Source organism: Lepidochelys kempii, chromosome 2 (assembly GCF_965140265.1).
Source record: "Lepidochelys kempii isolate rLepKem1 chromosome 2, rLepKem1.hap2, whole genome shotgun sequence".
Taxonomy (NCBI): domain Eukaryota; kingdom Metazoa; phylum Chordata; order Testudines; family Cheloniidae; genus Lepidochelys; species Lepidochelys kempii.
In genome coordinates, this window is record NC_133257.1 from 81,235,644 (window position 1) to 81,256,412 (window position 20,769).

The window sequence follows — 20,769 nt, forward strand, 5'->3', positions numbered from 1 at the left end:
AAGGTTCAAGAGAAAAGAAGCCAGTAGAATATCAACCAGCTAAAGTATATTAAATGTAGACTTTATTTCCACACTAAGGAGGAGGATGGATAGCAGTGCAGTGTTGTGCGGTGTGATGGGGTATTCACCCCACACTGATCCGGGAAGGGTTAAGGCAGACTGCGAAGGGGGCTAATTAAACAGCAACTAATTTTAAAAAGTAAGGAAAAATGGGAAAGCTTAAAGGAAAACATGTAACCCCTCTCTGTGGGCACAGGGGAACCACAAACAGCCATCTCTGGAATATAAAGTTCACAGTCTGTTCCCCACATGTCCCAGGCCTCCTGCCCAGGCCCTGGCTGTGCTGCAGGGAAGCTGCAGGTTGGATACTTGCTCAGGGGGTGGCCACACACCTTCAGGGTTTAGGTGGTAGGACCCTTCTTCCCAGCATCACCTCCCCACCCCGTCGGGGTCACGATCCCCGTCCCAGTCCGGCCTGCAAGACCTCTTGGCTGGTGGCATCTCCCTGCACAGTGCTCTGCCCAGGGCCCCCCCTCACTCTTTCCAGCTGCTCACCGCACTTGGCTCCAGACTGCTCCAGCCTCAGCTCCAGCCCCAGCTCCACTCTGTCTCCAGCACAGCTCCCTGGGCTGCTCCTCTGGCTCTGGCTGGCATAGCTCTCTGTTCCCCAGCTCAGCTCAGGCTGATGCTCTCGCCTTAGCGCCTTAGCTCGTCCTGCCTGCTCTGGAGGCAGTTCCAGCTCACATGGAGGACGGGACCCGGGGCCTCCTTACTCCCTCATTGGCCTGCCTGCCCTGTCAATCAGGCTGACCTGGAGCATTGGCGTCTCTCCATTGCCCCTCGGGACGGTCAGTCTCAGGGTCCTGATTTTTCACCAGCCCTTCCTCTGTCTTTTTATACTGGGAGATGGCGAACCAAAAAACCCCACTAAGTTTCAGTAAGGGGCCAACAGCCCAACAAAGGTGGATGATGGATAGCAGTGCAGTGTTGTGCCATGTGATGGGATGTTCACCTCACAATGGCTCTGAAAGGGTTAAGGCAGACTGAGAAGGGAATTAATTAACCTAACAGGCCACAGCTGAGGGGAGTCAGGTGACTAAGCAATCCCCTGATTGAATGAGGAAGCCCAGCTGAGGAGAAAGGAGCTGGGCTGGGACTACAAAGACAGGGAAATGGAAGCAGATGGGGCTGCAGGGAGAGTCTACAGTCATGCCCTGGCAGAAGGGAGGCATGTTTGGTGGCTGCAGTGACAGGTTGCCTGCAGTTGATGCCTGGGAAGAGGGAGTAGTGAAGCTGGCAGACCCAGGGCTTGTCTACACTACCGCACGGGGTCGATCTAAGATACACAACTTCAGCTATATAAATAGCATAGCTGAAGTTGACATACTTAGATCTACTTACTGCGATGTCTTCACTGCGGTAAGTCAACAGTGCACGCTCTCCCGTTGACTCTGCTTGCGCTTCTCGTTCTGGTGAAGTACCGGAGTCGATGGGAGAGCGCTCAGCGGTCGATTTATGCAATTTATGCAATAAATCGACCCCCACTGGATTGATCGCTGCCCGCCATAGACAAGCCTCCCGAGAAGAAAGGGAGAGCCAGAAGGTTAGGAAAGAGATCAGGGAAATGCAGCACCGTCCGGGGTGGCACAAACCTTGACTGCTGACTAGAGGGTCCCTGAGCTGGAACCTGAAGTAGAGAGCGGGCCTAAGTTCCCTAACCAGCCATTGGGGAAGTGGTACTGGTGGGGCAGTGAATGGGAAGGCTGCATAGTACTGTTGGTGAGGAAAGACTTTCCAACCCTGAGAGGGGAAACACGTATAGTTACCTGGCCAGAGGGCTAAGTCATGAAGGTGAAGCAGCACCAGCTCATGCAGTCAGAGGGGCTGCAGACCCAGAGAGAAGGGCAGTGGATGGCGTGCAACTGCGGAAAGGTTGTTGACCTTGTGAGCTGTTCCCCAGAACAATTAGGAGGAGATGCCATCCTAGCAGTGAGTGGAGCACCCCATCACATGGGGGTAGAAAAACTGTGATCTAATCAATGTAATTACACATGACTGGTAGGGCATACTGCAGTCAGCATTGTGAGTGCTGAACAGTGCACTGGACAATTGAACATCTGTAAATTCACGTTATTCCTTTATCTGATTGCTAAACTAATGAACTCCACCTTCCCCCATGACACTGTGCTGCTCCAGCATTGCAAAGTGCATACCCAGTCACTCTCAACCCAGTCAATAATCACATGCACCATTTTACAATAAAAGAACGGGACAAGCTTTATTCAACCATTACTAACAATTCAGTTAGACCAGAACTTTTGAAGGTATAGTTCCAGAAAATCAGAAAGACCTCTGAGAGTAACTGAGTGCTTTCTCAGTTTGGACACATTTATTGTGTTTCTTTGCTTAAAATGCCAGCTTTCTGCTCTTTTTGAAGAAAGGGCAGATTTTTGTTTAATAAACAATATTTTTGCACATGTATAGTGCTTTTCATCCACGGCTCTCTTAGAACTTTACAGATATTACACCTGATCCTTAGTGAGTGTAAATTGGCAATAGCTGTATTTGAAATAAATAGTGCGAGGACAATTTACACCAGCAAAGAATGTGGCACACTAAGTCAAAACATACCTTCCCTGTGAGGCAGAGAGGTATTATCACCATTTTATAGCTATATTAAAGCACAGAGAGAATGATTTGTTAAAGATCACACAGCAAGTCAGTATGAAAACTGGGAATAACACCCAGAAAATCTGAGTCCTCCTGTTTGCCCCCTTTCTTCATGAGCCATGGGGAGAACAGGATTGCCTATATTGTCTTCAACATGCTCACGACACTTGCTGCTTTGAATTAAGATAATGACAATTGACTAGATGTGTTTTAGGGTGAAGGTTTACCTTCCTCTGCAACTTCCGAGATTGTCTGCGACTGGAGCTGGCATGCCAGATTGGGTGGACCGGTGCTCTGAGGTGGGACAAAGAGTCTTCTTTCTAGATACCTGGCTGATGTGTCCCACCCACATGCTCAGATTTCCATACAGATAACCAGATTTAAAATCAGAAAGGAATTCCCTCCCCCAGGAGATTGGCAGGGGCTTCAGGGTTTTTCCACATCCCTCCGCAATATGGGGTGTGGTTTGCCTGCTGGGATCATGTGGGCATAACTCACATAATTAATTCTCTGCAATTGCAGGGCCATCAGCATTGGTGCCACCTCAGTCTCTCCTGTTCTCTCCCTGTAGTACATAGTTTACAGCATTTCAGTCCTCAGAAAACTAATCTATGCTTATTTTTACACAATCCAACATGATAAGCACTTTACAGAACAAATTGAAAGATGTGGTCCCTGCCCTGTAAAGATTAGTCTAGTTTTAGACAAAGGAGACAAGAGGGGGGTGACAAACAGTAGGGAGAGTGAGGAAGGATGACTGTTAACAACCATATGATCCCACCGTTACTAAACCTAGGCATGTGAAAATCATTATTTCAGAGATTCACAGATTTTAAGGTCAGACAGGACCATTAGATCATCTGTCTGACCTGTATAACACAGGCCATAGAATTTCACCCAGTTATCCCTATATTGAGCTCAGTAAGTTGTTTGACTAAAGCATGTCCTCCAGAAAGGTATCCAGTCTTGATCTGAAGACATCAAGAGACGGAGAATCCACCACTTCCCTTGGTAGTTTGTTCCAGTAACTAATCATCCTCACAGTTAAAAAAAAATGTGTGCTTTGTTTCTAATTTGAATTTATCTAGCTTTAACTTCTAGCCATTGTGTCTTGTTATGCCTTTCTCCACTAAATCAAAGAGCCCTTTAATACCTGGTATTTCTCCCTGTGAAGGTAGTTATAACAGGTTCAAGTCACCTCTTGATTTTCTTTCTGCCAAGCTAAACCAATTGAGCTCATTAAAACCCCCACTGTAACCTTCCCAAAAGCATTGCTTACTGAGTGAACAGCACTTGCTCATGCTTGGGGCAAAAGCAAAAAGAATTCTTTGTGCAAGCAAGGCATCCTTTTGCACCCTTCCTGAATTTAAGAAATTGTCTTAAAATTAATAAGAGCCAATCTCTGTCAAGAACAGAACTGATAAAGACGGCACTTTAAAGAAGACAGCTGGTTACACTGGGCACTTGTTTCAGTTTCTGCCTTGCTTTAGATATTTTCTGCAACTATTAGTGAATATATTTTTTAAATCTGGTATTTATTATTGTGTAGGTATGATGCTTTAGATCATAATACCGTAGAATTCTCTTGATTGGGACAAATCAATGGATGGCCAATAACCATGATTAAATGGAAATTCTAGTCAAAAGGAGACCCTTAAACAAAGGAATTTGCAATGATGTCAAATGACAGAATACTCTTCTAAATAACAATGAAAGAATAAAATGGATATTCACTATAATTTACATTTACTATTTCTTATTTTCCACTTTTAATATTTATTTGGCAACTTCTGCCTTAATGCCGGTGTAACGGGATGCAGCTACTGTACACTGAATTCTAGACAGCTAGGTCTGCTTATGCCTGTAGCGAGTTTGGCCTTAAATCTCAGAATTTACTCCATTAATACTTTGGAAACTGGTCCATTATGAGGAATTTAGGCTCATATTATCCTAGTTAAACAGCAGTCATTACTATCCTATATCATTAGGCTACATTGGTTCTCTGAGGATATGTCTACACTATGAAATTAGGTCGAATTTACACAAGTTGTTTTTTTAGAAATCGTTTTTATATAGTTGATTGTGTGTGTCCCCACACAAAATGCTCTAAGTGCATTAAGTGCATTAACTCGGCAGAGTGCTTCCACAGTACCGAGGCTAGCGTCGACTTCCAGAGCATTGCACTGTGGGTAGCTATCCCACAGTTCCCGCAGTCTCCGCCACCCATTGGAATTCTGGTTTGAGATCCCAATGCCTAATGGGGCAAAAACATTGTCGCGGGTGGTTCTGGGTATGTGTCAGCAGGCCTGCCCTCCCTCCCTCTGTGAAAGCAACAGCAGACAATCGTTTCACGCCTTTTTTCCTGAGTTACCTGTGCAGACGCCATACCATGGCAAGCATGGAGCCTGCACGGCTCACTGTCACCATACGTCTCCTGGGTGCTGGCAGACGCGGTACTGCATTGTTATACAGCAGCAGCTCATTGCCTTGTGGCAACAGACGGTGCAATAGGCCTGATAACCATTGTCATCATGTCTGAGGTGCTCTTGGCCGCCTCGGTAAGGTCGGTCAGGAGCGTCTGGGCAGACATGGGCGCAGGGACTGAAATAGGAGTGACTCGACCAGGTCATTCTCTTTAGTCCTGCCGGAAGTTGTATTGCACCATCTTCTGGCCAGCAGCCAGGAGATGAGGATGGCTAGTAGTCCTATTGTACTGTCTTCTGCCGAGCAGCCAGGAGATGAGGATGGTTAGCAGTCCTACTGCACCATCTGCTGCCAGCCAAAGATGTAAAAGACAGATGGAGTGGATCAAAAAAAGAAATAGACCAGATTTCTTTTGTATTCATTTGCTCCCCCCTCCCTCCGGGAAATCAATGGCCAACAATAGTTTCGGTGAGGTCTGTCAGGGGCACCTTGAAAAGTTTAATGGAGATTCAGCCCTGCCTGGAATACCAGGGGGAGAGATAGCTCAGTGGGTTGAGCATTGGCCTGCTAAACCCAGGGTTTTCAGTTCAATCCTTGAGAGGGCCATTCTGTGTGACAGTTGTTTTTGTTTCTCCTTGATGTAAAGCCACCCCCTTTGTTGATTTTAATTCCCTGTAAGCCAACCCTATAAGCCATGTCATCAGTTGCCCCTCCCTCCATCAGAGCAACGGCAGACAATGAGGAAGGCCCCACCCCCACTTGGTTCACTCTACTTCCCTGTAAGCTAACCACCCTCCCCTCCCCCCTTCCGCTTGCAGAGGAAATAAAGTCATTGTTGCTTCACATTCATGCATTCTTTATTAATTCATCACACAAATAGGGGGATAACTACCAAGGTAACCCAGGAGGGGTGGTGGAGAAGAGAAGCACCAAGAGGGGTGGTGGAGGAGGGAAGGACAAGGCCACACAGCACTTTAAAAGTTTAAAACTTATTGAATGCCAGCCTTCTGTTGCTTGGGCAATCCTCTGGGATGTAGTGGCTGGGTGGCCGGAGGCCCCCCCACCGCATTCTTGGGCGTCTGGGTGAGGAGGCTATGGAACTTGGGGAGGAGGGCGGTTGGTGGGAAGAGGGCTGTAGTGGTGGTCTGTGCTCCAGCTGCCTTTCCTGCAGCTCAACCATACGCTGGAGCATATTCGTTTGATCCTCCAGCAGCCTCAGCATTGAATCCTGCCTCCTCTCATCACACTGCCGCCACCTATCATCTTCAGCTCACCACTTACTCTCTTCAGCCCGCCACCTCTTCTCGCGCTCATTTTGTGCTTTCCTGCACTCTGACATTGTCTGCCTCCACACATTCGTCTGTGCTCTGTCAGTGTGGGAGGACAGCATGAGCTCAGAGAACATTTCATTGCGAGTGCGTTTTTTTTCACCTTCTAATCTTCGCTAGCCTCTGGGAAGGAGAAGATCCTGTGATCCTTGAAACACATGCAGCTGGTGGAGGAAAAAAAAGGGACAGTGGTATTTAAAAAGACACATTTTATAGAACAATGGGTACACTCTTTCAGGGTAAACCTTGCTGTTAACATTACACACATAGCACAAGTGCTTTCGTTACAAGGTCGCATTTTGCCTCCCCCCACCACGTGGCTATCCCCTCAACCTTCCCCCCTCCCTGTGGCTAACAGCGGGGAACATTTCTGTTCAGCCACGGGCAAACACCCCAGCAGGAACGGGCACCTCTGAATGTCCCCTTAAGAAAAGCACCCTATTTCAACCAGGTGACCTTGAATGATATCACTCGCCTGAGGATAACACAGAGAGATAAAGAATGGATGTTGTTTGAACACCAGCAAACATACGCTGCAATGCTTTGATCTGCAATGATTCCCGACTACGTGCTACTGGCCTGGCGTGGTAAAGTGTCCTACCATGGTGAACGGAATAAGGCTGCCCTCCCCAGAAACCTTTTGCAAAGTCTTTGGGAGTACATCCAGGAGAGCTTTATGGAGATGTCTCTGGAGGATTTCCGCTCCATCCCCAGACATGTTAACAGACTTTTCCAGTAGCTGTACTGGCCATGAATGGCAGGGCAAATTAATCATTAAACACGCTTGCTTTTAAACCATGTATACTATTTAAAAAGGTACACTCACCAGAGGTCCCTTCTCCACCTGGTGGGTCCAGGAGGCAGCCTTGGGTGGGTTCGGGGAGTATTGGCTCCAGGTCCAGGTTGAGAAACAGTTCCTGGCTGTTGGGAAAACCGGTTTCTCCGCTTGCTTGCTGTGAGCTATCTACAACCTCATCATCATCATCTTCCTCGTTCCCAAAACCTGCTTCCGTGTTGTCTCCCTCTCCACTGAAGGAGTCAAAGCACATGGTTGGGGTAGTGGTGGCTGAACCCCCTAAAATGGCACGCAGCTCATCATAGAAGCGGCATGTTTGGAGCGGCTGTTTACCTCTCTGGTTTTCTGGTTGGCTTGCCTCAGCTCCTTAAGTTTCACGCGGGACTGCTTCGGGTCCCTGTTATGGCCTCTGTCCTTCATGCCCTGGGAGATTTTGACAAATGTTTTGGCATTTCGAAAACTGGAACGGAGTTCTGATAGCATGGATTCCTCTTCCCATACAGCGATCAGATCCCGTACCTGCTGTTCGGTCCATGCTGGAGCTCTTTTGCGATTCTGAGGCTCCATCATGGTCACCTCTGCTGATGAGCTCTGCACTCACCTGCAGCTTGCCACACTGGCCAAACAGGAAATGAGATTCAAAAGTTCACAGGCCTTTTCCTGTCTACCTGGCCAGTGCATCTGAGTTGAGAGTGCTGTCCAGAGCAGTCACAATGAAGGCTGGGGTCTCATAGGACATGTGACCATGTCACCTGGTACTGAAATCCATCTTAAACCTGGTGCTTTTCCATTTAGAAGGAGGGGTGGGAACCCAGAGAGGGACAGAGGATTCCCGCCTTGTGCAAAAGATATATAAGGAGGTGGAACAGAACAAAGGGCTGCAATCACGAGAAATCCCCTAGCTACCACCTGAGCTGGAACAAGGGCTGTACCAGGGGAAAGGATGCCCAGACGAGGAAGACATCTAGTCTGTGATAGAAGCTTATTGAAACATCTGAGGGTAAGATTTTATCTGTAATCACTTTCTTTTACTATATTAGGCATAGACTTGCATGTTTTATTTTATTTTGTTTGGTAATTTACTTTGTTCTGTCTGTTACTACTTGGAACCACTTAAATCCTACTTTTTGTATTTAATAAAATCACTTTTTAATTATTAATTAACCCAGAGTATGCATTAATACCTGTGGGGCGGGGGTGGCAAACAGCTGTGCATATCTCTCTATCAGTGTTATAGAGGGCGAACAATTTATGAGTTTATCCCGTATAAGCTTTAAATAGGGTAAAATGGATTTATTTGGGGTTTGGACTCCATTGGGAACTGGGCATCTGGGTGTTGGAGACATGATCATTTCTTAAGCTATTTTCAGGTAAGCCTGCAGTTTGTGGGACGTTGTTCAGACCTGGGTCTGTGTTTGCAGCCGGCAAGAGTGTGTGGCTCAAACAGGCAAGGTACTGGAGTCCCAGGCTAGCAGGGAAAACAGGTTAGAAGTAGTCTCAGCACATCAGCTGGCAGTTCCCAAGGGTTTTTCTGTGATCCAGCCCATCACAAGTATACAAACAGAGGAGGGGGGGAAGAGCGAGAACTGGAGACATTTTGCTTTATTCTCCTAAGTATTTTAAATGCTGCCTACTGACACATTGAACTCAATGGGATTTTGCATGCACATAGAACGCACTTGACCTAAGTGGAGTATATTTTAATTAGAAATGGAAAAGGCTTGTTAGATTATGTTAGCCTGCTTAGTCTCTCTCTCACACACACACACCCTAATACGGGGAGCATGTAATGCCCTGAAGGTCTTACCTGGCTTCTATAACATTCTTGCAAAGAAAATATTACTGCTCCCAAAGGATTCTGTGACATTTCAAATATATATTTGTTGAACTTCTGTTCCTTTAAATGACAGTTATGGATGCATGAATCTGCTCTATTCTTTAAACACTTGGCAACTACATCGAAATGTGTGATGCAGACTGATGTCTCTTTCCCAGGAACACTTTTGTAGCGGCCTTTGAAAATATATGCCTTGTGTTGTCCCAATTTTAAATAAACAGTATTAATAAAAGAAAGGGATCATGTTCTGTGCCTGAGAACAAAATTCATAAATTAAAGGGATAGTGCACAATTAGGCAAAAGTTGTTGTTGAATTTAACATGGTACTTTCAAGAGAAAAGGAAACTAATGCATTGAAAATTATCAAACTATTGGTAAGTTCACATATTGCATCCTTGACTAATGCCATCTATGAAACAAGCATATCTACTATATTATTGAAGATGAGATCATAACAAGCTTAACTGAAATGAGATGGTGGAGCTTCTGTTGTAAGTCTTTTAGTTTGGCTCTCTAAGAAGAGACTGACAGGGCTGGTGGCAATACCAAAAACCTTTTTGGGCACAATATTTTCATGAAAGCCTTCTGAAACCTAACATGGCAGAGAGGGTAGAGGAAGGGATTCACAGAGGAATTGAACCACAAAAGCCAAAATGTTATTTCATACAAGAATTTGTTGACACACTTTTCATAGCAGGCTGCGCGAATTATCATAAGTAATGAATATGGTGCCCAGCAAATGGCAAAGACACAGACAATTATGGCTAGTGACTTTGCAATATTTTTGTCCCTGTTCAATTTTGACCTGGTCTTCACCCTGAGGGTTACTGACTGATCACTGTTAGGGGTTATGGAATAGCCTCTGGACTGAGGTGAACAGTCAGTCTCCAGTGACTGCGTCTGTGACCTGGAAGTAGTAGAAAGACTGTCCTCTGTTTCTAAAACAGTAGAACGAACTTCTTCCTTCAAAGAGCAATGGTCAGCCATCAAGACATTGTTTCCTGTTGGAGGTACAGACACCTGTTTACTGATACTGACTGTGCTCTGGAGCCTTTTTCTCTTGCGTTTTTGTATATCCCAGTAGATGTGCATGTTGAAATAGCCCACAGAGATACAAGGTGTGAAGAACTCAAAGGTTGAAGCACATAGGAGAAAGTACCAGTTGTAGTAGAATTCAGCATAGCATTCTCCATCAGGTACGTTGCTGCAGCCGACCACAGCTTCCCAAATGAGGATTGCGGGGCCATAGAGTAAGAATGCAAAGACCCAGACTGCCACCATCTTAGCAATAGTTTTTGACATCGTTCCCTGTTGAATCCTATATGTCACCTAGAAGTAAAATTAAAAGACCCCCATGTCAGTCATACAGTGCGTTCTTTTAATATCTAGTGCAAGTATTTTGTAAAAACTTCTGGGAAATTAAGAATAATATTTGTACTTTGGGTCTCCAGATGTCCAGAACATTTGTGTTTATATAAAGCCCTGAAAAACTTTATTAATCTTGGGCTCAAGCACTATAGCCTACTGTATGCTTAAGATTTGGGGGGAAAACATTTGAGATGGATATACCTTCCATTGGAATGAATGAATGAGTAATAGGAAATGGTTTGATGGCATCACCATTACAATAAGGAAATAACAAGGAGTCAGCTTCTGACTCATGAAAACATTGAATCTCTGAGGTAAACTAAGAATGGGGGGGGGGGGTTACTCCCACTGTAATAGAAAAGTAACCATGACTGCTTCCAAGTATCTAAATGTGAATATTTGTTTTTCTTTGTCACAGAATAAAATGTATCCCCACCCCAGATCCCCTTATAGTTCTTAAAGGAAGGAAATTCAATCATTTAGATGTTGTGTTATGGTTCTTTCTTTATCATGTAAATGGCCGCTCAGATTCCTTTAGTGGTTGAGGTTTTTATGCCTTATCAGACTTTTTTTTTAAGTATCCAGCAACAAAAAAAGTTGCCAATGCAACCTTAATTCAGATCCCTTGTGTGTAAGCATTATGACAGAGTCTTTAATTACATGATCACATACTATTTTTTCCACAGGACCCCAGCTCATTCAGTGCACAGGGTGTATGATACTTCCTGACTGAGCAGCTTTCAATACTTTGGGTTTTTTTCCTCACTTTTCAGTGATTGGCCCCAAGCCATACTTACTGCACACTATTCAAACCCTGCTCTGAAGACAGAATTAGTAATTTCCTTAGGGGCTTGTCTGGGGTGCTAATCACTATAGTATCTGAGCGCTTCACCTGGGAAGTGTGATGGTATGACTATTCCTATCTTACAGATGGGGAGCTGAGGCAAAGAGACAATAGCAAAAGTATCCAATTTTGGGTGCTCAATCCAAAAAGCCTATGGACTGATTTTTTTTTCCAGAGGACCGTCCATTTTATAATACTTTATTTGTTCAAAGCACAGCTCCCATTGACTTCAGCTATAGCTGTGAGTGCTCAGGAATCTGCAAATCAGACCCCAGGTGTTTCAGTCTGGGACACAGACAGCGAAGAATAGTTAAGTGACCACCTGTGAAAAGTCTGGTGTAAGTGACTTGCCTAGTATCACATACAAGCTCTGTGGCAGAGGCAGGGATAGAAGCCACATTCCCAGGACAGCATTCAACTACCTTAACCGGGAGACCTTCCTTTCTATTCCTGCCATCACCTGCCCCATTCACTACACACCTTCCAATCCTCCCTCTTAGCAGAGGGTGTGGGCCTTTGGTTTTGGGCAGGCCTACACCCGCCTGTCCCAGATCTGAAAATAGTACACACCTTCCAACTTCTGCAACAAATGAGACAGAGGTCCTGTAGAAAGCCTCCTTCACTACCCAACCCTGCTTCCTTTTCTGAGCAACAGCCATACTGTGCATTGAATGAGGCACAGATCCAGCAGAAAAAAATAGCCTGTGATCATATAATTAAAGGTTGTATCATAATGCATATGCACACATGCATTTCTCCTAACTTTGAGGGCTAGATTCTGCAACTTTAATGCTCCTTAAATATAGGGTTTTTGTGTGCAATTTCATAGGTTTTTATAAAAGCAAACTGAAAAAAAAACAGAATTCCATCATGTGGCATCATATTGACACCCACATGGGTCATCAAAAGGGTTGGAACCTTTAGATCCAAAACACAGAGCCCCTTGAGCTAACACAGTAAGTGATATCAGTATTAGGCTCTCATCCTTCATATGGACCAGACACTAAGGGGAGGTGAGATCCACTTTGCCAGTGGGTTTCACGGACATTTGCTGTCCGCAGAGAAATGTTGAGACTCAGGAAATATGGGTTTTATTCCAGGTGGTAGATGTACTAAGGTGGTTACAGACCCTTCTGTCCTTGGCCCCTCCATTCTGTCCTTGGTCCAGTCCTCTGGCCCTCCCTTAGATCCTCATCCAACATTTCCACTCACTCCAACCTCCTGGTTGGCTCCATTTCCCAAATTCCAATCTCACCTGACCCTCCATTTAGCTCCTTGTCTCAATCTCCCCATTCCTCCACTCATCTCAGGCCCTGCCTCCCCATCACCAAGACCTCTTTCAGGTCTTCATTCCCCAAGCTCCTCATTCTGGCCCAATCTCCCATCCCCACCTTCTCCCTGGCCCTTGTCCCAGCCTCCCCACTTTCCACTGCTCCAGGCTTGATTTTCCACAAATCTGCCTGCTAGGCAAGCAGCTTCCTCCTCCTCACTGACAGCACAGGAGAGACAGTCTCCATGCTCTCAGCTCCAGTGCCAGAGCAGCCCCCAGCATCCATATGCAGCAACTGCTGTAGAAGACCTGCTCCACTCCTGCAAGATGTTCAGCGTAGACGGAATTGTCAGAGAATTTAGTTGCCTAACTAACAACTCTCTACCGAGCCTGTGCAAACAGATTTTCAGAGGCTTTTAAGTTGGACAAATATTCACAGGAATAGCAAAAAACACGCTCCTGAAAGCGGGGCAACCCTCATACCAAATTTCAAGTCTCTGCTCCAATGAATGGAGGAGCTAGAGCTTCTCAACAAAACACTCAAGAATTTTTTATCATTGTCATAACAAAGTATTATCCCTAACCTTATTCTGAGAAATGGCTGAACTGTTAGTTGAAACTTTCAACAACAGCAAAAAAAGTTCACCCTGAGGAAGACAGCCAACACAGAAAACTTCAGCCTGGATGGTAAAAGTTTGGCAAAGTCATAAGTTACATGAAAATAAGATCTTATAATGTCAGGCAACCTTTATAATATAGGCATTATTACATGTGCCACCTATAATTTAGATTAGCCAAAGTTACTGGCCTGGGAGTCTGGAAATCTATTTCCAATTCTGCCATGGACTCAGTGTGTGACTTTGGACAAGTCACTTAAATTCTTTGTTGGATAATGCTTATCCACCTTTGTAAAGTGCCTTCCAAGCTATGGATGAAAAGTGTTATATAAGTGTTAAGTATTATCATAAACACACAATTACATCTAAACATCATGAGACATGCAAAGCTAACTATAAATGTTCTACTCACAGCTTTAGTAACTGACAGGAACCGATCATAGCTGATGAGGACGATGCTAAATGCTGAAGCTGTGCACATAAGATAGTCTACAACTAGCCAGAGTTTGCAGAGAATTCTTCCAAATATCCATTTCCCTGTCAGGATGTAAGGGATATACAGGGGGATACAGAATACACCTATAGAGAAAAATCATAAATAAACAATCAAGTTGTTATAGTCAGGACTGCAGATGGTACTAATAGGAACCCAGAACAATTTTTGTGATACCCAATTACAAAAATGTCAGATTGGAATTTACAGATGAAGTTCTTGTGTTCTCATGAAATTAGTTAATGGGTTCCTTACACTTGATCTCAGCCATGTTTTTATGCACTGTTAATTCTCTGGCAGGTATAATATAGTGCTTATTATTAGTATTTTCCAGACTTGTATCACAACCTAAAGGAAAGAGTAGCTAGCCAGTGGGGGGCAACCTGCAGCCCGCATGCCGCCCATCAGGGTAATCTGATTGCAGGCCGTGAAACATTTTGCTGATGTTGATTATCCACAGGCATGGCGCCCGCTCCCCCCCCCCAGCTCCCAGTGGCCGTGGTTTGCTGTTCCCGGCCAATGGGAGCTGCAGGAAGCAGCGGCCAGCATGTCCCTGTGGACCACCGCTTCCCGCAGCTCCCATTGGCTGGAAACAGCAAACCATGGCCAACAACAAAAGTTAAAAAGATTCTATAGTTTCCTATACATACTCAGCCCAGCATTTTCCACTGATCATAATCCCCTTTTTGGCACTGAGCTGATAAAGTATTAGTCTGGAACACACATGAAGCAGTCTCAACACCCATGCTGAACCTAAATTTAGGTTCCTAAAACCACATATAGGCGCTTAAATCGGCTTTCAAAGATGATGAACACCTATACTTCTCATCATCTTCAATGGGATTAGATGATGCTTAGGACCTCTGAAAAATCAGGTTACTTTTGTTTAGATGCCTCAATATGGATTTAAGAACCTATCTTTATACATGTAAGATTGAAAATGGTGGCCTCACTTGCAATCTCTCATCTTTAGTTAGCAAACAGGATGCACAAGAGGTGAGTTGTCTGTTTCTAACACATCTTACTGACTCTGAAGATTTCAGGCCCACAGGAAATTTGAAAGAAAAGTGGGAAACATTAAGGCAGTCTGAGGGGACTTGAAGCTCTCTGTTTAGACCTAGAAACAAAAGTCTCTGAAAAAACTGTCAACCATTGAGAAGAACAGTTCTGTGCAGAAGGCCTGAGCTATGGAACAGCAACTACAGATGGGAAAATGGTCAATGTGGAGCACAATGCCCTGGATATCAACACTGACACTCTTGTTTTCACCTCTATGCCAGTCCAAGAATTAGATAGAAGGCCATCAGTCAAGGTATGCAGGATTGATGCCCAAGGTTTTAAAAGCTAAAGTGGAATGACTTAAATATTGTGATGAAAAAGAGGCGATACATATTCGGAACATGCATTGGGCACTGCTTGAAGTGGAAGAGATGGCTCAGTAGGAGGTTCTCCTTCTCCTGGTTCAGTGAACTAATGGCTCTGCATTGCTCTGGAAAATGGAAAGCACTGGTCTACAGAAAGTGCTATCTTGTGAACTGGCTGAAAATCAAGGTGCCCCCATCAGGACATTTATGACACCTCAAAATATGGTGCCCTCTCTAAACTCCTAAACCAAACATTTCAAAAATGAGAGCGACAGCTAAGCTGCTATATCATATTTAGGCATGATAATAAATTGTCTGAGTTTCGAAAGAGCTGAATGGCCAAGTGAATCCCATTGAGATCACCCTACACATACATACACTACTCATCTAAAATAACATTGACCTCAGTAGGAGCTGCTGGGTGCTCAGCACTTTTGAAAACTAGGCCAATTATTTAGGTGGCTGTATGGATTTAGGAACCTAAAGTTAGGTTCCTACTTTTTTAAAACTCAGGGGATTTTCTAATTAATTCAAAAAGAAATATTTTGACTCTGCCTCCTATCCTAAGGATACTTCAGTGCTTGTGGTGATCGCACTAGACAATGCTTGCAAAGTCTTTTATTAATATGGTTCCTCTAAAACTCATATTAATTTGCTGCAATACCTGTTGGTGTGTCACATTCCTGAAGGATAACCTCCCATCTCAGCCACCATTCCTGTGGAGTCCACAAACACTGCTTCTTATATGATCAGTGCGGTTACTGTTAAAAGCTGAGAAGTGTTCCCTTCTCTTCAGTCTGGGTGGGACCAGAAACAGAACCCCATTAATGGGAGCTCTTCAGCTAATTCCCAGCACTGAAAATGCACACCTTCCCAAATAGTGCATATTACAGGAGTATATATTGTGTATGTCATAAATCTAACATTTAAATTATCCCCATTAATGGTGTTATGTTCTGAGCACATTTTCAAACCCTTTGCTGAGAGAAGCAAAGACTAGTTCCTTTTAAAATGTATTACAGCAATATGATACTGTGCATTCCTAGGGCTCCTTTACTTATCAGTACAGTACACTGGAGCACTAGAGTCTAGATCAGAGGTGGGCAAACTATGGCCCAGGGGCCACATCCGGCCCTCCAGCCGGTTTAATCTGGCCCTCAACCTCCTGCTAGGGAACTGGATCTGGGGCTTGCCCTGCTCCCGAACTCCAGCTGGGGACCAGGGTCTGAGGCTGCTCCGAGCATGTGTGCCAAGGCTCCCAGAAGCAGCAGCATGTCCCCCCTCCAGGTCCTACGTATAGGAGCAGCCAGGGGGCTCCGCGCTCTGCCCCCACCCCAAGCACCACACCTGCAGCTCCCATTGGCTGGGAACTGCGACTAATGTGAGCTGCAGGGGCAGCACCTGCGGACGGGACAACGCACAGAGCTGCCTGGCCGCACCTCCACATAGGAGCCGGGGCTGGTACAGGCTGCTGCTTCAGGAGCTGCTTGAGGTAAGCCCGGAGCCTGCACCCCCTCCTGTGCCCTAACCCTCTGCCCTATCCCTGATCCCTCTCCCATACCCCAGCCCCTACCCCAGCCCAGAGCCCCCTCCCGCACCGTGAACTCCTCATTTCTGACCCCACCCCAGAGCCTGCACCCTTAGCCAGATCCCATACCCCAACTCGTGCCCCAACCCTCTGCCCCAGCCCTGATCCCCCTTCTGCCCTCTGAACCCCTTGGTCCCAGCCTGGAGCACCCTCCTACATCCCAAATCCCTCATCCCCAACCCCACCCCAGAGCCCGCACCTTCAGCTGAAGCCATTCCCCTCTCCCCTGCACCCTAACCCCCTGCCCCAGCCCAGAGCCCCCTCCCTCACCCTGAACTCCTCCTTTCTGGCCTCACCCCAGAGCCTGCACCGCCAGCTAGAGCCCTCACCCCCTCCTGCACCCCAACCCCAATTTTGTGAGCATTCATGGCCTGCCATACAATTTCCATACCCAGATGTGGCTCTCGAGCCAAAAGTTTGCCAACCCCTGGTCTAGATCCACAAAGGGATTTAAGGTGCCTAACTGCCACTTTAGGTGCCTAAATTCCTGAGGTGCCTAAGTTTCCATGAACAAAGTCCCCATGGCACCTACATTTCTACTGGTATGCCTGTGCAAAGCTTCCTAAGTTCTGATGCCCAGCTCACACCTAAGCCACGTTGGGACCCTGAAACTGCATTCCCCTGCCTACCTCACCTGTGGGGCCTGATCCAGTAGGCATTGTGAGAGGCTGCCTACAAGCAAGCCTACTGCATCAGGTCCTGTCCAAAACAGAGGAGGAACTATCACCCCCAGTTATACACAATAGGCCAGTGGTTAGAGCACTCATGGGATATGGGAGACTGCAACTCAGATCCTTACTCTGCCTGGTTCAGGGCAAGGACTTGAACCTCAGTTTCCTACCTCCATGCCCTAACCACTGGGCTACATAGCATTCTGAGATAGGTTTCTCTCAATCTCTGACCTGGTTTAGGTGCCTAACTCCAGGAGGGGTTCACAGCTGTGACTCTCAAGTGGAGTTAGGTGCTTCCTTCTGATCCAGATTTAAGTGCCTAATTCCCTTTGAGGGATGGAATTTAAATCACACACCTCTCTTCAGCATTTCATTCCTCGTTAGCTTAAGTGGTTTCTTGCTCAGCCTGCTAGTTCTGAGAATCCCATTCCTCGGCACACATCTCACCCCATGCATTGTATAGGGAGCCTAGACACCTAACTCAGGGCTGAGGAGCCAGGGGGCAGCAGGACACCTAAAGACAGGCATTGCAGCAAGGAGCTTATATCCTTCTTGTGGATGTAGCCCTAGGTCTTCAGCCTCATACCTCTGAATACCACATGAAGCATACAATAATCACCCAGAACTTTATTGCTGATCTTGTCTTATTGCTTAAGTAAAATAAGCAGGATGTAAATATGTTAATTACAGAAAATTCAGTTGTGTCTTAGAAAAATATTTAACATTCTTGAAATATTAATTCATTAAAAACTATTGTTCTGCATTTACAATGATTTAATTCTCTTCTTCCAGTGATAACTCTTCTACATATTTGTTTAAATGCTATAGTGGTATAAATTTGGATTCCAACAATCAATTTTAATTTATTTCAAGCATAGTTTTTTAAAAGGGGTGTGTGTGTGTGTAGCATCAACCCACTGAAATGATTAATAATTGATTATTTATTCTTTTCATATGTCCTTAAGCCTACAGCCAGATACAGAGATGAACAGTAGAATATTTGCAAAAACTGCCTAGTGCTAGTCAGTTGGCTGACTTAGTAAATGGAACAATGTAGCGTATGTACTCCTGGAAAAAATAACTAGTAATTCTTAAACTTTTGGCTACTAGTTAATTTCAACCGAATATAGAAAAGGCAATTTTCTGAAAGGAATTTGCAATATATACAAGATCTACTGGTTAACATATACTATGTTCCATCTGACAATCTATGATGAAAAGCAAAATTCCAGAGTGGAGGTTAATTAAAACCAGTTACAAACAATAACCCCTAAGCAGCAATGGTTTCACATCCATTCTACATAGAATAGTTGCTTTCTTTTCTGAAGAAAACATCTTTCACATTGCTAAAAGATCGGTTTCTCTTTCTAGTACATTTCTGAGAACTAACAGCCTGCTAAAGTACTCCATGCAGCTTCCACCCCATTATCTGATCTTAGGTATATGTTCAGGAAATTTGCTTGTTAAGAGAAACAACATAATGAAATAAATCTTTCTTTGAAGTAAACTATAAAATGAGTATTACATTTGCTTCATTATCATAACTTACCCACTAAAAAGTCTGAAATAGCAAGATTAAGAAAGAAATAATTACTCCGATGCCGAAGATTTTTGTTCACCAAAAACGCCAGGATGACCAAGGCATTTCCAAGCACTGTAATAAGAGCTAACAAAACCATAAGAACTGCCAGTAATACCAAAACAACCAATGTAAATTTTCGTTCCAAGTTCGATGTGGATGAAGTTGTCCTTCCGTTACATGTTGCAGTCATGTGTAGATCTTCAGTACTGTTGTTATACATATTGTGCATCCACTTCAGGCTCTTTTCTGAACTGTTTCTGTTAATGAAGATAAAGAATTTTAATAAGATACTGTATATTTAAAAGCAGATATTGAGCATCCAAAATGATTTGATAAAGTAAAAAAAAAATGATTGCAAGATTCTGATGCTTGGTAAATATAGATTTTGCACAGCTTCCTTGTTTTCAAAAGCATGGTCCATTTAGCTGTAATGTCCTGAAAACTGAATCTGCAGAAGTATCACCAATAAACAGGATGTGGAGTTTTCAAATGCTAGTTTTAAAATGCAGTGACTGTGTGTGAGGTTCCCCTCTGGTGTTATGTGGACTGGTGATCTGCTAGGTCACTCCAATCCTTGACTCTGGGAGCCAGCCTTACCCTGCTCTGCTGTGAGAACTCCCACTCCTGGGCTATTCATGCACAGCCTCTGGCATGTAAGCTGCTTGGAATGTGCAATGACACAAGCCAATATCTCCAGTCCCAGACACAATCCTAGGATCCTCTCTCTTGCAGTGTCCAGTTATGTCTTGCAGTGTCCAGTTATGCCTGCTGGACATTGCAAGCTTATATGAGTTAATCAATTTAACAAAGAAATTGATGTGTACCAGGCTTGTTATCCCAAGGGGAGTCTCTGACATGCTTCAAACCAAACGCTTCAGGTAGAATAAACAAACAGATTTATTAACTACAAAGATAGATTTTAAGTGATTATAAGTCAAAGCATAACAAGTCAAATTTAGTCAAATGAAATAAAAGCAAAATGCATCCTAAGCTGATCTTAACACTTTCAGTGCCCTTACAAACTTAGATGATTCTCACCACAAGCTGGCTGGTTACCCTTCAGCCAGGCTCTCCCCTTTGATCAGCACTTCAATTGCTTGGTGGTGATGTCTGTAAATGGAGGTGGAAGAGAGAGGAAGAGCATGGCAAACATGTCTCCCTTTTATCATGTTCTTTCTTCCCTCTTGGCTTTGCACTCCCCCCTTCAGAGTCAGGTGGAGCATTACTTCATCATAGTCCCAAACTGACCAAAGGAAGGTGAGTGACTCACTCGAGAGTCCAACAGATCCTTTGTTGCTGCCTAGGTCAGTGTCCTTTGTTCCTGTGAGCTGGGATGGGTTTGTCCCATACCTGCCCTGATGAGGTGTGAATTGCCCCTCTGATCTTGGAGAGTTTTTGTCTGGGCTTGTTTTAAACCATGAGGACACATTTTTAGCCTCATAACTATATACATGAAATTACAACCTATAACATTACTATAACAACAATCACTATAACATTACTATAACAATGCTCAGTGCATCATGAGCCTTCCGAAGACACCCAGCATGACAAACTTTGTATTGAATACTACACAATAACTTTATAAGGATGAACATGGGGGTGCTGGGTGTTCCCTCGAGTTAGAGAACATCACATTGTGTTTCCTTCAGGCTGATCCTTGTCGATGGAGGTCAGAAAAGCTGGCTTGAAAAATTGCTTTCTTGCTCACTCTTTCTTATTACAGACAAGAATTTTTTATTTTTAGCATAGTGTGCACACCAGATTTTCTCTTGAATTTGTTTCCCATTTACATGTATTTGCAGGGACTTAATTCTAGGGAAGAAAAATAGGTTTAATTTCTAATTTCTTCGGTATTTATCTAGCAACAACAATTTATTATTTATATTGCTGTAGGATTGCGTTCCAATTTGCTTG

General features: G+C 44.5%; 1 protein-coding gene across 1 annotated transcript; it reads right to left on the reverse strand.

Annotated features, from left to right (window-relative positions):
• Positions 1 to 5,939: 5,939 nt before the first annotated feature.
• HRH4 (histamine receptor H4) lies at positions 5,940 to 19,543 on the reverse strand. The gene is given in 4 exon segments (XM_073331355.1): positions 5,940 to 6,586; positions 7,249 to 10,384; positions 13,567 to 13,733; positions 18,820 to 19,543. Coding segments are annotated over 3 exon segments (1,437 nt in total). The 5' UTR covers positions 19,274 to 19,543; the 3' UTR covers positions 5,940 to 6,586; positions 7,249 to 9,568.
• Between the last annotated feature and the right edge of the window lie 1,226 nt (positions 19,544 to 20,769).